This window comes from Marmota flaviventris, chromosome 2 (assembly GCF_047511675.1).
Source record: "Marmota flaviventris isolate mMarFla1 chromosome 2, mMarFla1.hap1, whole genome shotgun sequence".
In the NCBI taxonomy this organism is placed as follows: domain Eukaryota; kingdom Metazoa; phylum Chordata; class Mammalia; order Rodentia; family Sciuridae; genus Marmota; species Marmota flaviventris.
In genome coordinates this window covers 197268847-197287888 of record NC_092499.1, presented here as the reverse complement: position 1 = coordinate 197287888, position 19042 = coordinate 197268847, and the positions used below count along the sequence as shown (strand labels likewise).

General features: G+C 47.0%; 1 protein-coding gene across 2 annotated transcripts in view; it reads left to right on the top strand.

Annotated features, from left to right (window-relative positions):
• Arfgef2 (ARF guanine nucleotide exchange factor 2) overlaps nucleotides 1-19042 on the top strand; it is an 89484-nt gene that overhangs the window by 25774 nt on the left and 44668 nt on the right. Inside the window, exons 7-15 of one of the 2 annotated variants that reach the window (XM_071609006.1) lie at nucleotides 5924-5992; nucleotides 7815-7963; nucleotides 11027-11157; nucleotides 12965-13199; nucleotides 13772-13871; nucleotides 15021-15160; nucleotides 16704-16812; nucleotides 17376-17559; nucleotides 18568-18679. In XM_071609006.1, the coding sequence (XP_071465107.1) occupies nucleotides 5924-5992; nucleotides 7815-7963; nucleotides 11027-11157; nucleotides 12965-13199; nucleotides 13772-13871; nucleotides 15021-15160; nucleotides 16704-16812; nucleotides 17376-17559; nucleotides 18568-18679 (1229 nt within the window). Of the gene's footprint in view, nucleotides 1-5923; nucleotides 5993-7811; nucleotides 7964-11026; nucleotides 11158-12964; nucleotides 13200-13771; nucleotides 13872-15020; nucleotides 15161-16703; nucleotides 16813-17375; nucleotides 17560-18567; nucleotides 18680-19042 lie in introns of both variants that reach the window. The other variant, XM_027946399.2, reaches the window with a different exon arrangement.

The window sequence follows — 19042 nt, the reverse complement described above, 5'->3', positions numbered from 1 at the left end:
CCGTTTACTCAAGGAAGGACAGAAGAGAAGTTGCTACAGGAGCTGTGTGTGCTGAGCACTCACTCTTGCTCCCATATATCCTAAGGGAGGCACTGAGGAACCCCAGCCAGGTCACTGTTTTTGCCTTGATAACTGTCAGGGTGAGGACCAGGGTTTACTGTAACCCTTATCGAACTGTGGTTAATCTGCAAATATTAATACTTAAATACACTGTGGTAAGCACAGCCGTGCAGATAGAAGAGCAGTTCTGTGCTGTGTGAAAGTGCTTCCTCTCTGGCTCATTTTACAGCAGCCAAAGTGATCTCAAAAGCATGAATTAGATCACAGCCCCCCCCCCCACTCAGCGCCCCTCATTGCATCCCCTTCAGAGTGAGGCCCACGCCTGCCTGCCCCACCGTGTGCCAAGTTCCGTGTGATTGGCCCTCGCTTCTCTGTCCCCTTCTTACATCCTCTTTGCTGCCCAGTGCCTAGGTGCTTTTCTGGTTCCAGAAGGTTCTACACTTCTGCCAGTACCTTTTGCTTAATGTCCCCTCCTCAGTCCCTCCCCTTCGTTCCTTCAGGCCTCTTGGTTCAGACTGCAGGAGGCTTCCTCATCACCCCTGCGGCTCCCTGTCCTCTCTGTCGCCTCGTCCCTTACTGAAGTGCTGTGGTCACTTGTAGGATGCCGTGTTCAGCACTGCATCACCCACACCTGGGCAGGCCTGGTGCACACTCTGTACGTAGCTTTTAATAATGGCGAAAAAATGTGAATTCTAGAATTAAGTTTCAGGTTCTGAATAGGGCAACTTGAAGTTCTAGCAAAGATAATGATTTGTAGATTAATAGATGCTGTGGGTTTTTTATGTCAATCAGTTTTTATTGTGGTAAACATCTGTAACATAAAGCTTATTATTGAAACTACTGTAAGTGTAAGTTGATGGTTCTAAATTTGTCATTGCTGGACATTTGTTGGCATACTTGAGGGCTTTTCCCAGGGGCTCGAGAGTCAGACCACAAACCTGTGAAGAGTGGTCAGAACAGAGGTGCACAGTGTTTTTTAGAAGCGCTTCCAGTTCTCAGGATTTGGCTGTAAAGGAAAAACAAGTCCTTTGGAGACGAGTTGAGCAGCCCAAGAAGCCGAGGAGGAAGGACAGCCATGGCAGATGGTGGGGGTGTTGCCCCGGGGAGCTGGTGTCCAGGGGTCAACTCGAGTGCCTCTCTGATAGAGACAGTCACATACAGCCCTCCTGCAGCCAGTCCCCCCGGCCACTCACTGCCAGGCCCTGTGCTTGCGGACCCAGCATTCGCCACACTCTCCTGTTGATGAACCAGGACCTTCCCAGGGCCTTCCCGGGGTCGTTTGCTCCCCCGGGTACCTTGCGTAGGTGGAGTGAAGACACCAATAGACCTGAGCAGTTTCCCCTTTAGCAGTTAATTTTTTATCCTACTGCCGCAGTCTGGCTGGGCACAATCAGGAGCCACTTGTCAAAAGAAACTAACTTTATTTTTAGAACCACACACCAAACAAAACAGCTCCTCAGGAAAAATCCTCAGAGCCTCAACTGCCACCACCGGCTTTTTTCAAGCCTCTCTCTCCCCCTCCAAGCTTCTTCTCCACCTCCCACAAACCTCCTGCTCTTGAGGCCGATTGGCTGGGTCACGTGGGCAGAGCCAAAAAGTCCCCCAATGAGCAGCTCCGTGGTCTGAAAGGGCAGGGAAACAGTCCAATGAGCATCACCGCAGAGGAGCCAATCAGCTAGATGTTGCTGGGGCCGAGGAGCCAATCAGCTAGATGTTGCTGGGGCCGCTGTGAGCCAATCATCAGCCGGCAGCTGGATTGCTGGCAGCTGGAAGTTTGCTGGGGCCCCTTCGGCTGTGGCTCTCAACATCCTACATTAATAAATCAGTAGTTGATTTGTCCATTTCAACTGCCCATCCAAGAAGTGGGTCAGATTGCTCTTTGTAAATTCACAAAATGAGATTTTTGAGTTCAAGACTCCTGCCTGCCTGTGTGAACTTGGGGGCCTGGCCATCTGGACTCCCGTAGGGTAGCCATGCCATTACCTCCTCACCACCCTCCTGGTTCCCCAGCTGTTCTTGTCCGTCCTTTAGAAAGCAGCTTTCTTGGGATGGAATCCACACGCCATCGACTCACCCTTGACAGTGTGCGACTCAGTGCTGCTGGCTCGAGCCTCAGGCGGGCAGCAGTGGCCACAGTCAGTCTCAGGACGTTTTCATCACTCCCCGAAGAAACCCTGTGTCCCTCAGCACTTCCTCTTCCACTTGTCACTCCCAGAATTGGACAGTAGCGCCATACAGACAGTGTGCAGACTTGCCTGTGTGTTTCTGAATTTCTTAGCTCACCTTTTCTTATTACATCTCATTCTTTAGAGGAAAAACAACCCACTCTTAAGTACTAGAAACAGAGAAGACTTATCTTCCCTCAGCTAATACAGAGGCCCTGATCAGGCAGCCTCTGTGGGATCATGACTCTTGTTAGTAACTGTGTGGCCCTTGGGCCTCAGTTTTCCCATCTTAAAATGGGGATACAGCTAATGTTTACAAGTTTGTGAGATTAAATAAGGGCAGGGCCTGGCACTTAGGACTATGTAAGTCTTTTATTCTTTTTTTCTTCTCTTTCCTTGAGAAGAAGTCTCCCTTTGTTGCCTAGGCTAATCTCAAATTCCTGGACTCAAGTGATCCTCCTGCCTCAGCTTCCCAAGTGGTGGGAATACAGTCATATGCCACCATGTCCAGTTTATGATTATCTTTTAGTGGTGTGAAGTACACCTGTAATCCCAGAGGCTTGGGAGGCTGAGGCAGGAGGATTACAATTTCAAAGCCAGCCTCAGCAACTAAATGGTGCCTATGCAACTTAGTGAGACCCTGGGGATGTGGCTCAGTGATTAAGTGCCCCTAGATTCAATTCCTAATACCAAAATAAATAAATACATAAATTCATTTCAGCTTAAAAAATGAGTTGGTTTAAAGAAAAATAGTAAATATTTCAGATGATAACCAGGTGAGAAGGTGGGGGAGATGATGCGGTAGGATAAAATGAGCCTGGCTCCTTTGCGTGCTCATACGAGATCTTTTGCTGTAGGAATTTTACGTTTTGTTGGCCAAAAGAGGAAGAAGTCTCAGGCTGACGCTCGACAAAAGTAGCCAAGTGCACCCCACATCTTTGCACTGGTGCCGACAGTCGCCTCACAGGAGTCGGCCGCGTTGGCGTCCCCTCACTGGGTGTCCCCTCACTGTAATGGACCTGCACCGGCAGTCAGCGGCCCCGGGGGCCTCTCAGTCAGCGGCTGTTCTCCTGTCACAGAACCATACTGCTGTGTGGTGGAGGTGGCAGAGGACAGCTTCGCTGCCCCCGTGTTTCCTTCATTATTCTTTCATTTACTAAGTGCTTGGACATTGGACACGGTCTGTTTGGAGACAGTGATGTGCTCCACATGCTCGGGGCAGGGCCAGGCCACAGGCCCTCAGCTTGTTGACCGAGGTGGGAGTGCCACCCCGGCCCGCCCGCCTGCTCCCTGCCTGGCTGAACAGAGCAGGGAGCGGGAAGGCCTCCTCTCAGATGCCTTCGGGTTTTGTCCTGTTCTTAGCATGTGACCTCTGTCTTTATGGCTCAGCATGTTGCATTTCTTTCTGGCAGGGAGAAGGAAGAGGGAAGGACTAGAGGATTCCTTCAGCCGAATCGTCCCCTTTCCTAAAGAGAGGCCTGCTTGGAAGCCAGGATCGTTCCCAAGAACTTACGCTATCTCCTCAGTGGCCAGGACTTGGTCATATGGCCATCCTTTCCTGAAAGGAAGGCTGGGAAATATAGTCACATTTCTTTCCAAAATAAGATGAGGACCTGTTGGTTAGGAAGGGTGGGCTTAGGTAACTGGAGTGCCGGCCGCGGGGGGTGCCCCTGCTGGCTAGAGAGGGAATGGCACCCAGGGTGTCTCCCACCCGAACCTGTTCAAGGTGACCGTCCTGTTTTGCTTGGACACAGTGTGTGAAACACATGGTGCCTAATCAGCAGTGGCAAGGTGGTGACTTCCCCAGGGAACCAGCAGAACCAGTGTTTTTTAAGTGTACTCTCTGCACCTTTCAAGTATTTGAATTGATTTGGTTGTCAAACACTGTCATTGCATGCTTAAAACTTAAACACAGTGGACTTCTTAGCATCCAGAAGGGCCCCTCCCGAGGTCTGCAAGCCAGGTGTGCCCACCAGCCACCACTTAATGGCCCCGGCTCACTTGCTAGCACCTCTCATAAAAGGAATCGATGTTTTGATGCTGCATGGAAGCAAGGTGCCATGTAGAAGCTGCTTTGAGAAGGAGAATACAGATTAAAAAACAGCCTTTATTAAATCATAGTATCAGAGGATGTTGGAACTGGAAAGGAACTTAGTCATGTGTTTACCAATCATGGTGTAGGGTGAGATGGTTTTAGGTGGTTCACAGGTGAGCAGTTTTTAATAGTTACATGTTTATTTAAACCTGCATTTGGAAAACGTGATTAGTACATCAAACTGTTACTTTGTGGATTTTTTTTGCATAAGGTGCGTTAATTTAAAGAGCGCTGTTATATGAACCTCAGTGGTGCTTGATGCCGGGCGCAGTGGCGCATGCTTGTAATCTGAGCAGCTCAGGAGGCTGAGGCAGGAGGATCGCAAGTTCAAAGCCAGCCTCAGCAAAAGCTAAGCAACTCTGTTGCTGTCTCTAAATAAAATACAAAATAGGTCTGGGGATGTGGCTCAGTGGTCAAATGCCTCTAAGTTCAATCCTCTGTACCCTCACATCCAAAAAAAATCTTAAGTGGTGTGAGTGAATGTGGCAAGAACACGGGGTGGCATGAGAGGGACTGAAGTTCAGCACTAAGAATCTTAGTGTGGCTGCGGCTGTGGCCAGGGGTGGGGGGGTGGTTCCCCGGTTTCTTTTCAGTTCTTAGTGCCCCCTAAGAAAGGCGTGTGACATCGGCACCCCCGCAGTGCGCTCGGCCACTGAGGTGGCCGGGGAGTGCTCTGTTGAAGAGAAGACCCTGGCACCGCCCTCCGGGGCCTGGTGGACCAGCACAACTCTCTGAAATGGTAGCTGGACTGAAAATCCTCCTCCAGGCCGATTGTAAAAGGTTGTTTTGTCTGTTTAAGGTGGTGGCCTTTCTCGTCAGTGGGATATTTTGTAAATCAATAATATTCACTTTTTTCTTTTTTGTGGTGCTGGGGTTTCAGCCAAGGGCCTCGTACATGGCAGGCCAGCGCTGTACCCTGAGCCACATCCCTGCCCCAGTTACGTGGACTTCTAAGAGTCTAGACAAAGTGGTTTGCTTCATAAACTGTTTCCCAAGACTAATTTTCAAAAAAAAGCTCTTGACCACATTATATTACATTGTGTGCATGTATGAATATTTAACAAGAGACCCCACTCGTTATGTACAACTACAATGGACCAATTAAAAAATATGGGGGTGAAAAGAGGTGCCAAACTTCTTCCACTTAAATAGTTAACATTGTACAGAATGATTTTTTTACAATTTAGCAAATCCTCAACTCTTGTCTTGAAAATCTCATGCTACATTCTGGGCTTACGTACGTGGACGGCCCAGCAGCAGAAGGTGTGTGACTTACCAAGACTGTTGGGAGCCGAGGTGAAGGCTCTGTTTGGGGATGGTAGGGAGGCCTTGGGCCCACAGCTGGGACTCAGGAAGGAAGAGCGTACGGGCAGGGGTCTCAGCATTCCGGGAAGCAAAACTTGGAAGCAGAGCAGATGCTGCTGAGGATTTTGGAACTGGAGGGGATGTGTGCCTCGCCATGGTGGGATCAGGCCCTCGGCAGAACTCACTAGCGCCCTTTGCCTGGTGACTTTAGAGGAACATTGCTGTAATCTCCTTTTTCCCTTCCTTTCTTTTCTCTGGAAACACCCTCGCCTGTGCTTGTGTGTTTGGGCGTGTGTAGGGACTGATGATGGAGCCCAGGAGGTGGTAAAGGACATCTTAGAAGATGTAGTTACCTCTGCTGTGAAAGGTAAGAACCAAGGAGCACCCGCCCTTCCTAGCACCTAATTCCTCCTGGAGGTCTGCGGGCCAGTGCTTCAGGGTGGTGGTTGCTCTTCCCTGTCCAGAAAACTCACGGAGCTCTGGGAACGCCAGCCGCCTGCCGCCCGCCCACCTCTCACATGGGGTTCTCGAGTGGCTTGGTCTCCGTGGAGTAGCTTGGTTCTGCTCACACTTGCACGGGGTTCAGAGAACGCCATCTGATCGTGCTAGAGTCCCTGCTCCCCTGGACACGCAGAGCAGCACTCCCTGTGCCTACTAAGCCAGGTGCCCAGGCTCTTCTGGCTGGGGGTTGTGAGCCCACAATCCCTGTCCTTTGCTGCTAAATTTTCTCAGATAGCATCGATGTGTCCAGGGGACAGCCCACATGTCAGTGGGTACCGAGTGGGCCATGTTGTTAGGTTCCCTTCAGCATTCTCTGTCTCGGGTCTGGTTTCAGTGGTGTTACCTGTGCATAATTCAGAATGACAGGTTTTTGTCTTTTTTTTTTGCCCCAGATCTCAGGTTTATTGGTATGTGTTGACTTGATTGCAATGACAATAAACCACTAGTTGGGTAAGAAATAAAAACATTTTAGTGGGTTGCAATCAGCATTTTTTTAAGTGAAAGGAAAAAAAAATAGAGTAGCGATGGTGTGAGTACACCCCGGGTAGTGATGCTGAGTATTATTTCATGTACTGTGTTTTGGTTATTTATGTGCATATATCTGCATTGGGACTCAGTTTTAAAAATTAGTTTAAAAAATTATTTATTTAGCAGTGCTGGGGATGCAACCCAGGGCCCCATGCATGCTAAGCAAGTGCTGTACCCCAGAGCCACACCCCATGCTTTGGTCATGATTTGGAATCCACTTGTATAAGCCCTATCCTTTTATTAAGTTAGGGTGCCACAAAGCTATTTATAGATTCCATATTCATTTAACTCCTTGTGGAAATATCTTTAAAATAGCACAGTTTTATTTCATACCCTTAGGTTTGTTTCTGGGTCTGCACAGGAAGTCATCATGTAATCAGGATTTGTTCTCATTCATTGCTATATTCCCCAACCCATGCCACAGCCCGTCACCCAATAGGCACATGATAAATATTTGTTGAATGAATATATGCTTGGAAAACAGTTACTGAAGACTTGCTCATTAAGTTCTTTAGTGTTTCTCATATGTATAAAAAGCCAAATGATTCATTCCTCTTAGTTTCATTGTTCTGCTATTCACCAGATATACTTTCCTTGAGTAAATGATGAAATCTTTTTAATTCTTTCTGATTTCATATGGCTGCCAGGAAGTTTAGGCCTGTGTTTTTCTCTGTAAGGCTTTCTTCTCTGATTCCTGTATTAATAGTCTTTTAAAAAAAAATCTTTGCTTTTGGGGCTGGGGTTGTGGCTCAGTGGTGGAGCACTTGTCTGGCATGTGTGAGGCACTGGGTTTGATTCTCAGCACCACATAAAAATCAATAAAGGTCCACCAATGACTGATGAAATATTTTTTAAAAAATCTTTGCTTTTTATGTTTAGCTCTTTCTAGTCTTTTTCAGAAGTGGGCAGGGTGGGCACAATTTCAGAGCCTCCACCTGTGGGTTGTGATACTGAACCAGTGCATCATGCGTTGCTGTGGCCCTGGCGGTGAGGCTGTGGAGGACAGACTGGCACACCTCCCAGGCCCAATGCCCTGCCATCAGAGCTAGCAGGAGAGGCACAGGACAAACGCAGCATCTGAGGGAGTGTGTATCTGGTGCAGGCAGCCTCTTGGGGTATCTGCTGATTGGCAATGACTTTTGCACTTGTCTTTTAAGAAGCAGCAGAAAAGCATGGTCTGACAGACCCCGACAGGGTCCTGGGTGAACTGGAGTGCCAGGAATGTGCCATCCCCCCTGCAGTTGATGAAAACTCACAGACCAATGGCATAGCAGATGACAGACAGTCCTTGTCGTCAGCGGATAACCTGGTACGTCGGCTGTCAACCTGTTCAGAGGTTTCCGTTTTGTCCGTTTGTTTGTTCATTAGTTATTTTAAAGGGCTACTGTTGCCCCTGAGCTCAAGCCATCTTCCTGCCTCTGTCTGCTGCGGACTGGGACTGTAGGTACACGCTCCCCTGCCCAGTTTGCATGTCCATTTTCAGTCTTTTTTTTTTTTTTTTTGTGAAAGAAGCAAGAAGCTGGGCACCTTGGTGCACCCTGTGATCCAAGTGACCCTGGAGGCTGAGGCAGGAGGCTTGCAAGTTCAAAGCCAGCCTCAGCAACCTAGTGAGACTTTGTCTCAAAACAGAACAAGGAAAGGCTGGGGATGTAGCTCAATGGTAGAGCCCCCCTGGTTTAATCAATCCCCAGTACCCCTGCCATGCATGCACGCACGTGTGCACACACACACACACACAAAATAAGCAAGCTCTACTCAGTTATTAGTCTGATACTCTTCTTATTTGCAGGTTCAGTTCTTGGGATATGTTAATGTTTGTTGTTTATGACATTGTTCTTAAACTTTTTTACTCACACTTTTAAGACCTTAAATTTCCTGCCATTTTTCTTTCTTTTTTTTTTTTTTTTTAATATTTATTTTTAAGTTTTAGGTGGACATAATATCTTTTTTTTTAAATTTTCGTTTTTAATCTTTATTTTATTTATTTATTTTTTGTATGTGGTGCTGAGGATCGAACCCAGTGCCTCACGCATGCGAGGCAAGTGCTCAACCACTGAGCTACAGCCCAGGCCCACAATATCTTTATTTTACATTTATGTGGTGCCAAGGATCGAACCCAGTGCCTCGTGCATGCTAGGCAAGCACTCTACCACTGAGTCACAACCCCAGCCCTCCTGCCATTTTTCTTCTTTCTCAAAATAATACACATTTGTTGTAGGGAAAAAAAAAGAAAATACAGAGAAGAATATAGTTCCCTCTGTTTTTTCCTCTCTGTGTTAGAAGGACTGGGAAAGTCAGTATCCTTCTAGACTTTTCTCCCTCTTGCATTTTATTTTCCTGCTTAAAGAGAATGATATAGTATACATGCTTTTTTTAAAACATTTTTTATTTTTTAGTTACAGGTGAACACAATACCTTTATTTCATTTTTATGTGGTGCTGAGCATCGAGCCCAGTGCCTCACACGTGCTAGGCAAGCACTGTACCTCTGAGCCACAGCCCAGCCCTGTGCTATTTTTTGATCTGCTTTTGTTTCCTTTTTTGATGCTGGAATCAAACCCAGCGCCTCCTTCTTGCTAGGCTTGTCCTTGACCACAAAATGCTACCTGGTAACTTGCTAAAAACTTAAAGTATGTTTTGAAGGTCCTTTCAGGCCCATAGATGTGTCTACCGCATTACCATTACTTTTAAATAGCTTCATTTTCCCTTTAAAAATCGTGTATGTAAACATCCAGAACAGGAAGTGATATGCTATGAGCTTTTCTGTTCTTTGCACCATTGTTTCTCAATTGTTTTCGTAATTGCACCCTTCCTGCCCCTAGGAACCTTCTTAGATATTTCTCCTAATCATTATCCCCCACTATGAAATTTTGATGCAGTCAGTAAGTTGGATGCCTGTGTTTACTGTACATTTTCATCCTCCCCCCAGGACCAATCTTTCCCCTTGGAGTGTATCATTTCCCATGAATGCCCTCAAGGACACACATAAATCCCACACAGGACCTCCTGTCTGATACACTAGCTTGACTTGCTTTGTTCTCTCAGCCCTCCATCATGGACGTCTTTCTGTATCAGTACACAGAGGTCTACCTGAGTTTTTTCCAAAAGGCCAAGAAGCAGTGGATCTCATTAAATTTTTTAATGGCCATGTAAAGTCTATATGGATAGTAGGTTGTTAGAGTATTTAAGTTTCACCATAGAGCAGTTCATAATAAACATCCTTATAATTAAATCTTGTGCATATCCATATGTCTTTTTTAAGGATAAATTGCTATAGCATATGTCTGGGTTAAGAACAGGAAACTTTGGGGCTGGAGGTATAGTTCAGTGGTAGAGTACTTGTCTGCCATGTGCAAGGCCCTGTGTATGATCTCTAGCACCACAAAAATGAATGAATGAGTGAGTAAAATAAAGAATAAATGAGGGGCTAGGGTTGTGGCTCAGCGGTAGAGCGCTCGCCTACCACATGCGAGGCACTGGGTTCCATCCTCAGCATCACTTACAAATGAATAAATAAAATAAAGGTGTTGTGTCCAACTACAACTAAATAAAATAAAAAGAATAAATGAAAGAAAATTAGAAACCTCTTTGTGTGTATGTGGTATTGAGGATGAAACCCAGGGCTTCACGCATGCTCGGCAAATGCTCTACCACTGACCACATCCCCAGCTCAAGAGATAGGAACTAAGGCTTTTGATACTTACCACCAAATTAGTCTTCTGGGAAGATACTACTCAAATCCCTACTTATCCATACCCATTTTCTCATTCTTTTATTAAAACCGAGCTATAACATTTGTGCACATCTTTACTGATTTGATAGGAGAAAAATCCTGCCTTGATATTGGTAGTAAAGTTATTTAAGTTCATTTGTCATTTGCATTTCTTGGTAAATTTGCATATTTGTGTTTTGATTTGTTTTGGTTTTGAATGCTTTGCATTTGAGAGGAGTGTTTGCATATTTCCTTAAAGAAATTTGAAGAGCTTTTATATGTGAAGGATACTAATCCTTATTATATGTCTACTTTTAATTTGTAAATGTAGCTTACTCTTTTTGATAGTTTGTTAAAATGCCATATGATTTTTCTTTTTATCTTGCAGCACTATTAGAAAACTTTTCTCACGCAAGCTAATATAATTGACTATATTTTAGATTTTTTGATAAACTTTTGATCACTTCTTTTTAACCATCCATGTCAACTTTTCGAAGGATAAGAAACAAGGTTTAGAGCTGCTCCGATGACTCCCCCAGCACCTATTTTGCCATATTTTAACCTCCCCTAACACCCCTTCACCTCCCTTTTGAATAATATAGGAGTTTAAATTTTTATGCGGCAGTTTCATTCTCCCTTTCTTTTCTTGATTCCACCTTAGGAGGCAGATGTGCAAGGGCACCACGTGGCCGCCAGGTTCTCTCACATCCTGCAGAAGGACGCCTTCTTGGTATTTCGCTCCCTGTGCAAGCTGTCCATGAAGCCCCTTGGGGAAGGCCCCCCAGACCCCAAGTAAGTGCACAGCAGTTGTCCGTGTCGGTGCCTGGGGTCCAGGAGTGCAGGCTCTGTGCCTGTCCTTCCTGGCTTCCCACAAGTCCGTGGCTCCGCAGCTCTTCAGGCCCTGCCGCCCTGCCCTCCTTTCCTGTTGAATCGTCTGTCTCCACTAACCAAGATTTTGCCTAGTTTTTCTTTTCTTGGTTTTTATCTTTAAAACAATCAGTATATTGTGGCTGAGGTTGTGGCTCAGAAGTAGAGTGCTCGCTTGGCATGTATGGGCACTGGGTTCGATCCTCAGCACCACATGAAAATAAAGGTATTGTGTCCACCTACAACTGAAAAATAAATATTAAAAAAAACCAATCAGTATATAGAAGATATACCTTCTTTTTAACTTACTAATAGATTGGCGGGGAGCGGGTACTGGAAATTGAACCTAGGAGTGCTTTGCCACTGAGCTAAGTCCCCGGTCCCTTTTTTTTTTTTTTTTTTTTTTGAGACAGGGTCTCACCAAGGTGCTAAGGCTGGTTTTGAACAGAATCTTCCTGCCTCAGCCTCCTGAATTGCCGTTATTACAGATCACAGGAGTGTACCACACCTGGCCTAATTTAATCTTCTGATGGGGATGTGGAGGAACAGAGTGCTTGTAGAATATGTGCCCTGCCCTGTTTGGAAACTTGGGTTTCATGGATAAAGATTTAAGCACCAGATTCAACCCAGGGAAGCCAAATGCTTCTCTGTAGTGAATACACAAACCTCAGGGCGTGCCTGCTGTGGGGTGAAGGGTACAGAGGCTGGCCAGAGAGAGCTCCTCCATAGGAGTGGCGGACTAGGCTCAATTCCCAGGACCCCCGCTCTAATCTATTAGCAAGTAAAAAAGAAGGTACATCTTCTATATACCAACTATTTTTAAGTTATAAACCAAGAATCAGCCTGCAGGATTGATTAAGTGAAATGAGATGGGTGTTGCCCTGAGCACAGGCCCTTGCGCTTTATAGTCACTGTTATTACTGCCGTTATTAGTACTGCTCATTAATAATCCTCAGTTCTTTTATTATGAATGCTGCTGGCTGGGTGCTGTGGCACATGCCTGTAATCCCAGCAGCTGGGGAGGCTGAGACAGGAGGATTGCAAATTCAAAGCCAGCCTTTGAAAACAAAACGAAAGAATGCTTCTGGGGGCTGGGGCTCAGTGGTAGAGTGCTGGCCTAGCATGTGTCAGGCACTGGGTTCGATCCCCAGCACATAAAAATAAATAAATAAAGTTATTGGGTCCATTGTAACTTAACAACAACAAAAAAATTAAAATAGAATGCTGCTGGTATGGTGACAAATGTTAGGAACATTTCTTACCATAACATTCTTACCATATTCTTCCATTTCTTACCATCCCTGATCTCAGGGGAGGAGTGGAAGGAGGCTTGTGAGGCTGGTGGAGAGAACAGCATCCTCCTGGGTGAAGAGAGTGGAGGGTGGGCGAGGTCTCTACCTCTCACAGATGATGCGAGGTACTGACTACGGCTCCTCAGCTGCAGAGCTGGCTCTCCAGACGCACTGGTCACTCACTTTGCTCCTGTTCTCTGTTAGGAGACAAAAGAATAGGAATTGGCCACTTTTGTTCCCAAAGGGCCTGCAGGTGCCAGGAGCCCCCACCTCTGACCTCTGCCTTCTGCCCTCTGCCCTCCCTCTCAGGTGCAGTGGCTAACTTAACCCTCGGCCTCACAAGGTCCTGCGCACGGTGGAGGAGCAGGCAGGGCCTCCCAGGAGACACCTGGAACAGTTCTTCTTCTAGAGCTGTCATTGTTTTCCGCTCTCTTTGCCAGATCCCACGAGCTGCGGTCCAAGGTGGTTTCCCTGCAGCTGCTCTTGTCCGTGTTGCAGAATGCCGGTCCCGTCTTCAGGACACACGAGATGTTCATCAATGCAATCAAGCAGTATCTCTGTGTGGCCTTGTCCAAAAACGGCGTCTCTTCAGTGCCTGATGTCTTTGAGCTCTCTCTCGCCATTTTTCTTACTCTTCTTTCAAACTTTAAAATGCACTTGAAAATGCAGATAGAGGTACGGACTCCAAATTCATTTTTTCTTACTTGATGACATTTGTGCCAGATGAGAAACCCACCAGCACTAAAGTTATACAGTCTATTTGCTGGCACTCGGGAGAGGAATTTTTGAATCAGTGAGAGAATATCTTTCACTCATAACAGTTCTGCCCCCAACTCTTGTGCACCATCCATTTTGATCAGAGGTTTAAGGTGTGTGGCTTGTGTGCTGGGCTCAGTCCCTCCATCTGTTTGTTCTGTGGATCATTTGAAATAATTTGAATTAGTTGCCAAATTGAGAAATCATATTTTACACAAAAATCCACATTTCTGGTTTCTCTCAAAAAATCAGGAACACAGATGGTCCTGGGTTTGCATGTGGCAGTTCTGGGCGGGAGCCTAGCATTGGCCGCTTCCCGACGGGGCCTGGCCCTGTGAGCTGCCCCCTGGTCAGGCCAGGATTCCCAGGCTCTTGAGCAGGAAGTGTGTGCCTCTTGTCTCTGTGCAGGCCACCTTCCGTACAGGATCAGGGTGTTTGACTCCTAACCCAAACTGTTAATTAGCATCCTCCTTTGTCTCCATGTTGTTTAGGTATTTTTCAAAGAAATTTTCCTGAACATTCTAGAAACGTCCACAAGTTCTTTTGAGCACAGGTGGATGGTCATTCAGACCCTGACAAGGATCTGTGCAGGTACGCTCCCCCGAGGCGTCTTCCTTCAGAGCACTCAGAGCCACTTCCAAAGCCAGACCAAGACCCTGACCCGCTCTGCGGAGCTTTAAGAGGTGCTGGGAGGGTCGTTCCCTGAACGGCCACTTTGGCCTGATGGGAGCCCACTTCCTCCTCTTTTAAAGAATGACTGGCTCAGTCCATTTTCTTTTTTCTTTTCTTTTCTTTTTTTTTTTTTTTAATGAGGTAACTTTTTTTTATAGCTTTATTTTATTCATTTATTTTTATGTGGTGTGGAGGATTGAACCCAGGCCCTCACACGGGCTAGGCACGTGCTCTACCACTGAGCCCCAGCCCCAGCTCAGCCATTTTCCCAGGACTTTCTGGTATTGACACTACAAGTCCTGTGTCCCAGAAACCTCCTAATCCCAGCACACTGGGACACCTGGCCATCGTACCTGCAAGTTGTTGTGTGGCCAACCGTGACTGGGTGTGAGGTAAATTTGGAATGCCTTACGCCACGCAGTTAGGTATGGGACTTCAAACTAAGCATCGTACTTATCGGCCATCTAACCTAACTGTGCTCCATAGTGACTCTAGGGGTATGGGTAAGGCAGTTATAGGTAGGGCAGTTATTAGCCCCTTCCTTTTTTGTTTCTGCCCTGCTGGGGGTCGAATCCAAGGCCTCCGTGTTCTAGGCAGGTACTGAACCACTTCCTGAGCCCCATTAGCCCTGCTTTTTTTGTGGGAGACTGAACCCGGGGGCATTTTACCACTGAGCCACATCTCCTGCCCTTTTTATTTTTTATTTTGAGACAGGACTTGCTAAATTGCTTAGGGCCTTGTTAAATGATTGAAGCAGGCCTCCTTCCTCAGCCTCCCGAGTCGCTGGGATTACAGGCGTGTGCCATCATGCCTGGTGTAGCTCCTTTTCTGAAGAGGAAATTCAACCTTGGATTGCTGGGACCAACTGCTGAGGTTTTGGTTAGTGTAGAGGCAGGCCTGAAACCACCCCATCCTAGTACTTCTGCTGTGTCTTTACTGAATAAGGCTTAGCCACCTGATCAGTTCTCGGAAAATTTTTTGGCAAAGAAGTCTTGTTTAAACAATAAGAAAGTATAACTGCTATTTGTCTTTGATCAGAATTCTGATACTCGTATGTTATTTTCCAAGATGCCCAGTGTGTTGTGGATATTTATGTCAACTATGACTGTGACCTAAATGCTGCTAACATTTTCGAGCGTCTAGTAAATGATTTATCCAAAATTGCTCAGGGAAGAAGTGGCCATGAGTTGGGAATGACACCTCTGCAGGTAAGATATATTCTCTCATTTCACGAAACATTTACTGAGCACCACCACACACCAGGCACTGGCGGGGAGTGAGGGGACGAGGAGATGGGGGGACGTGGCGTGAACAGCACGGAGCTCACATGAGCACGCACACAGCTCCTGCTGTCGTGGGGTTACTGGGAGGAAGACAGTCAGCCAGAGGGGACAAGCACTGCAGAGAGCAATAAGCAGGACCATCGAGAAGAAGCACTGGACATGGGGGGTTGGGATAAGTGAAGGGGTCATCAAGTGGTGTCCCTGAGAAGGTGACATTGACCTGAGACCCCCAATCACCTTCCAGCAGTAGTGTGGAGAGCAGGACCCCAGCCTATGTATGGGAGAGGAGACTGCCTGTTGGTAGGAAGTTGCCATATTATTGGCGTGCCATCAAGGAAAGAGGGGTTCTTAGAGCCCCTGATCAGTGGGTTCACAGGGTCTTTGCACCCTGGAATGGGGCACAGGATTCTGGCTTTTTTCTTGAATAAGGTCATAATTTTTATCAGACTGACAGATCTGTGCTGCCTCTAATGTGGTTATGAATCTAAAATGTGCCTTTTTTTAAAAAAAGATAATCTATAACCTGTAATTTTTTATTTAAAAAATACTACTTATTTTTAAAAATCAGTGTTTTCGGGGGGTGGGGCTGGGGTTGCGGCTCAGTGGTAGAGCGCTCACCTAGCATGTGCGAGGCCCTGGGTTTGATCCTTAGCACCACATATAAATAAATGAATTAAATAAAGATGTTATGTCCATCTAAGAAATAAATTTTTTTTTAAAAATCGGTGTTTTCATTTACCTGTAGTGTGAACCTTAAAGTAGAATACATCTGCAAGTTTTTAGGGGATAAATTCTGTTCAAAATAACTCCCTTGCTGCATAATTCCAGGTTTTTTTCTCTCTTTTCAGGGTTATGGTTTAAGACCCTATTATTTAAAGTTTTCAGGTTTTTCTTTTAATTCCACAAGCAGTGAATGAGAATTTTCTTATTTTTTTTCAAATATGTTTTAGTTGTAGATGGACACAATACCTCAATTTATTTATTTTTATATGTTGCTAAGGGTTGAATCCTGTGTCTCACATGTGTTAGGTGAGCGCTCTACCACTGAGCCCCAGCCCCAGCCCTGGGAACTTTCTTTTCTTTTTTAAAGATTTTTTCTTTTAGTTGTTGATAGACCTTTATTATTTATTTATATGCGATGCTGAGAATCAAACCCAGTGCCTCACACGTGCCAAGCAAGTGCATTACTGCTGAGCCACAGCCACAGCCACTCCCACCCCCCAGAACTCTCTCTTAAACTTTGTTGGCCTTAGGACAGCGTGCAGCTGGTGTTGTACTGGGATGTTCGCAGTGAACACCGGAGGAGAGGCCAGGTGCTTATGTGACTTAACACGTATTGTACCCTGTTGTCTTTCCCTGGGTTTCAGCCTTCACAGTACTGATACCACTGATTCTCTGATGTGTGAGCCCCTGGACGCCTGTTCTTGGCTTACCTGCACCTCTGTGCTGTGTCACTTTTGTTCTGTAGGAGCTGAGTCTGAGGAAGAAAGGTCTGGAGTGCCTTGTGTCCATTCTCAAGTGCATGGTGGAGTGGAGCAAGGACCTCTACGTGAATCCCAACCACCAGGCCAGCCTCGGTGAGAGCCCCCGCCTGCCTCCTCCCGCAGGGTCGGGTAGGTGGTCCTGGAACCGGGCACACACTCTGCGGCTCACACCCGTGGTGTTTTAAAGGTTCTGCTGTCTCATGGGCCTGGAGTGTTGGAGGAGCAGTGTGACGCTTTTGTTCCTCTTTGCTGGTAGCTCCCCTTCCCTCAGTGATTCCAGGGTCCCTTTTTGACATGCCAGGTTCTCCTGTGAGTGTGTCTGCCTCTGTGACTTTCTATTCTATTCTGTTGACTTGTTCATTCTCGCATGGACGCCACGCTTTCTAAATTGTCCGAGCTGTGTCAGTCTGGATGCCTGGGGGAGTGGGGCCTGTTCTGCTCTCTATTCACTTTTCACATCCTCTTATTTTTTTGTGTGAAGTTTTGAATTTGTTCTTCAGGTTCCATGAAAAACGTTTCTGGTGGTCTAAGGTCCGTGCTGTGATCCTAGAGCAGAGATTGTTCGACGTGGGATGGGGGACCCTGCCCAGTACTTGTGGGGCCATGGCTGTACCCCACCTGCTCACCTGGTGTCCTCTGTTTCTACGTCACTGCAGGTCAGGAGAGGCTCACAGATCAGGAAATGGGGGATGGCAAAGGCCTGGACATGGCAAGAAGGAGTAGTGTGACGTCCATGGAGTCCACGGTGTCCTCTGGGACCCAGACAACTTTTCAGGATGACCCGGAGCAGTTCGAGGTCATCAAGCAACAGAAGGAAATCATCGAACATGGCATCGAGCTGTGAGTGTGGCTGCCGCTCTGGCAACCCCCTTTAGTCTTGTCACCACCACCTGAATCACACCAGGCTTCCTGGTGACCTCACTCCCACTAATTCCCTGAGCCACACCATGGGCTCTTGGTCCTCAGACACCTCCATCTGTTTCGCCACTGAGCCCTCCTTGGAATGCTGGGCTCTTTGACCCCTCAGATGAGGCAGAGTTCCCCCTCAGAGAGGCCTCGGGACCACACCTTCTAAACAAGCCCTGAGGCCATCTCCGCCTGCGCCCCCTTTGTGTCTTTCAGACTCGCCACTTTGCACTGACACAAACCTCACTCTTTAGTGCAAGGCCAGGTATAAAGTTAGTTTACATTAGCAAGCTTTGCCTTCCTTTAATAGGAAACATAAAGTAACAGTACCTAGATTATATATTTCTTAAGGAAAGGAAAATCAAAAATAAAAGAACAAAGAAAAGGAAATCCCAAAGTGGACAGTCTGTGTTATTGCGGTGAATCTCAGGGAGGGATCCAGCCTCCTTCTGTCTGTCTGCTTTACCACCCGAGGTACATGATTGTCATCTTCAGGGTTGCCTTATGGATAAGGATGACTGCTGGAGCACTAGCCTTCACACATACATTCCAGAGAGGAAGAAGGGAGGAAGGTGGTCAGCTTCGTTTAAAGAGACTTCCCAGAAGTACTGACACCATTTCTGCTTCTATCTCGCTGGCTTGAACTTCCATGTTCCATGTCTAGGGAGCCAGGGAGATGCAGGTTTTCTTCCACTGAACAGCTAGAGTCCTGTTACTGGTGAAGAAGGGGAGAGTGGCGGTGGGGTGACAGCCATCAGACTCTGTTGTCGCTCAGTCAGAAACGAAGTTGGAGTTTGGAAAAGCTACTGGGACGCACAGGACCTTGCTAACTATATATGATGGCTTGTTCATGGTGATGTGTGTAATTACCCCAGGTACCAGCTCTGTCTGTGCTCTGGGTTTTGAAATAAGCCTCCTGTGTCCCATCTCTTCTTGAAACAGCTTCAACAAGAAACCCAAGAGGGGCATCCAGTTTCTCCAGGAGCAGGGCATGCTGGGAACGATGGTGGAAGACATCGCCCAGTTCCTGCATCAGGAGGAGCGCCTGGATTCTGTGAGTCTGGGGCTCTGAGCTTGCAGGAGTTTCTGCTTTGTGCTTCTGCGCCCTCCTAGCCGGAACCTCGGGATGAGCTGACACTGCCTGCGGCCCGCTGGGCCCACTTTCCACCAGTGTCGCACATGTTCCTCGTCACAGCCATGAGAGGAAACGAGCCGCCCAGCAGGCGGTTGCTTATTTGGTGGAACTGTCAGAAATGTCCCTTAGCTAGCCCCATCTGCCCCTGCCCCTCTCGTGAGGCAGCCCAGTGAGGGCTCCCTGCACTGTTGAGTCTCTTGCCCGTCCTCCTCGTCCTCCCTCCACGGCAGCAGCCCTGGTCTGGAAGCAGGAGGCAGTTCAGCCTGTTGTGGACATTCAGGC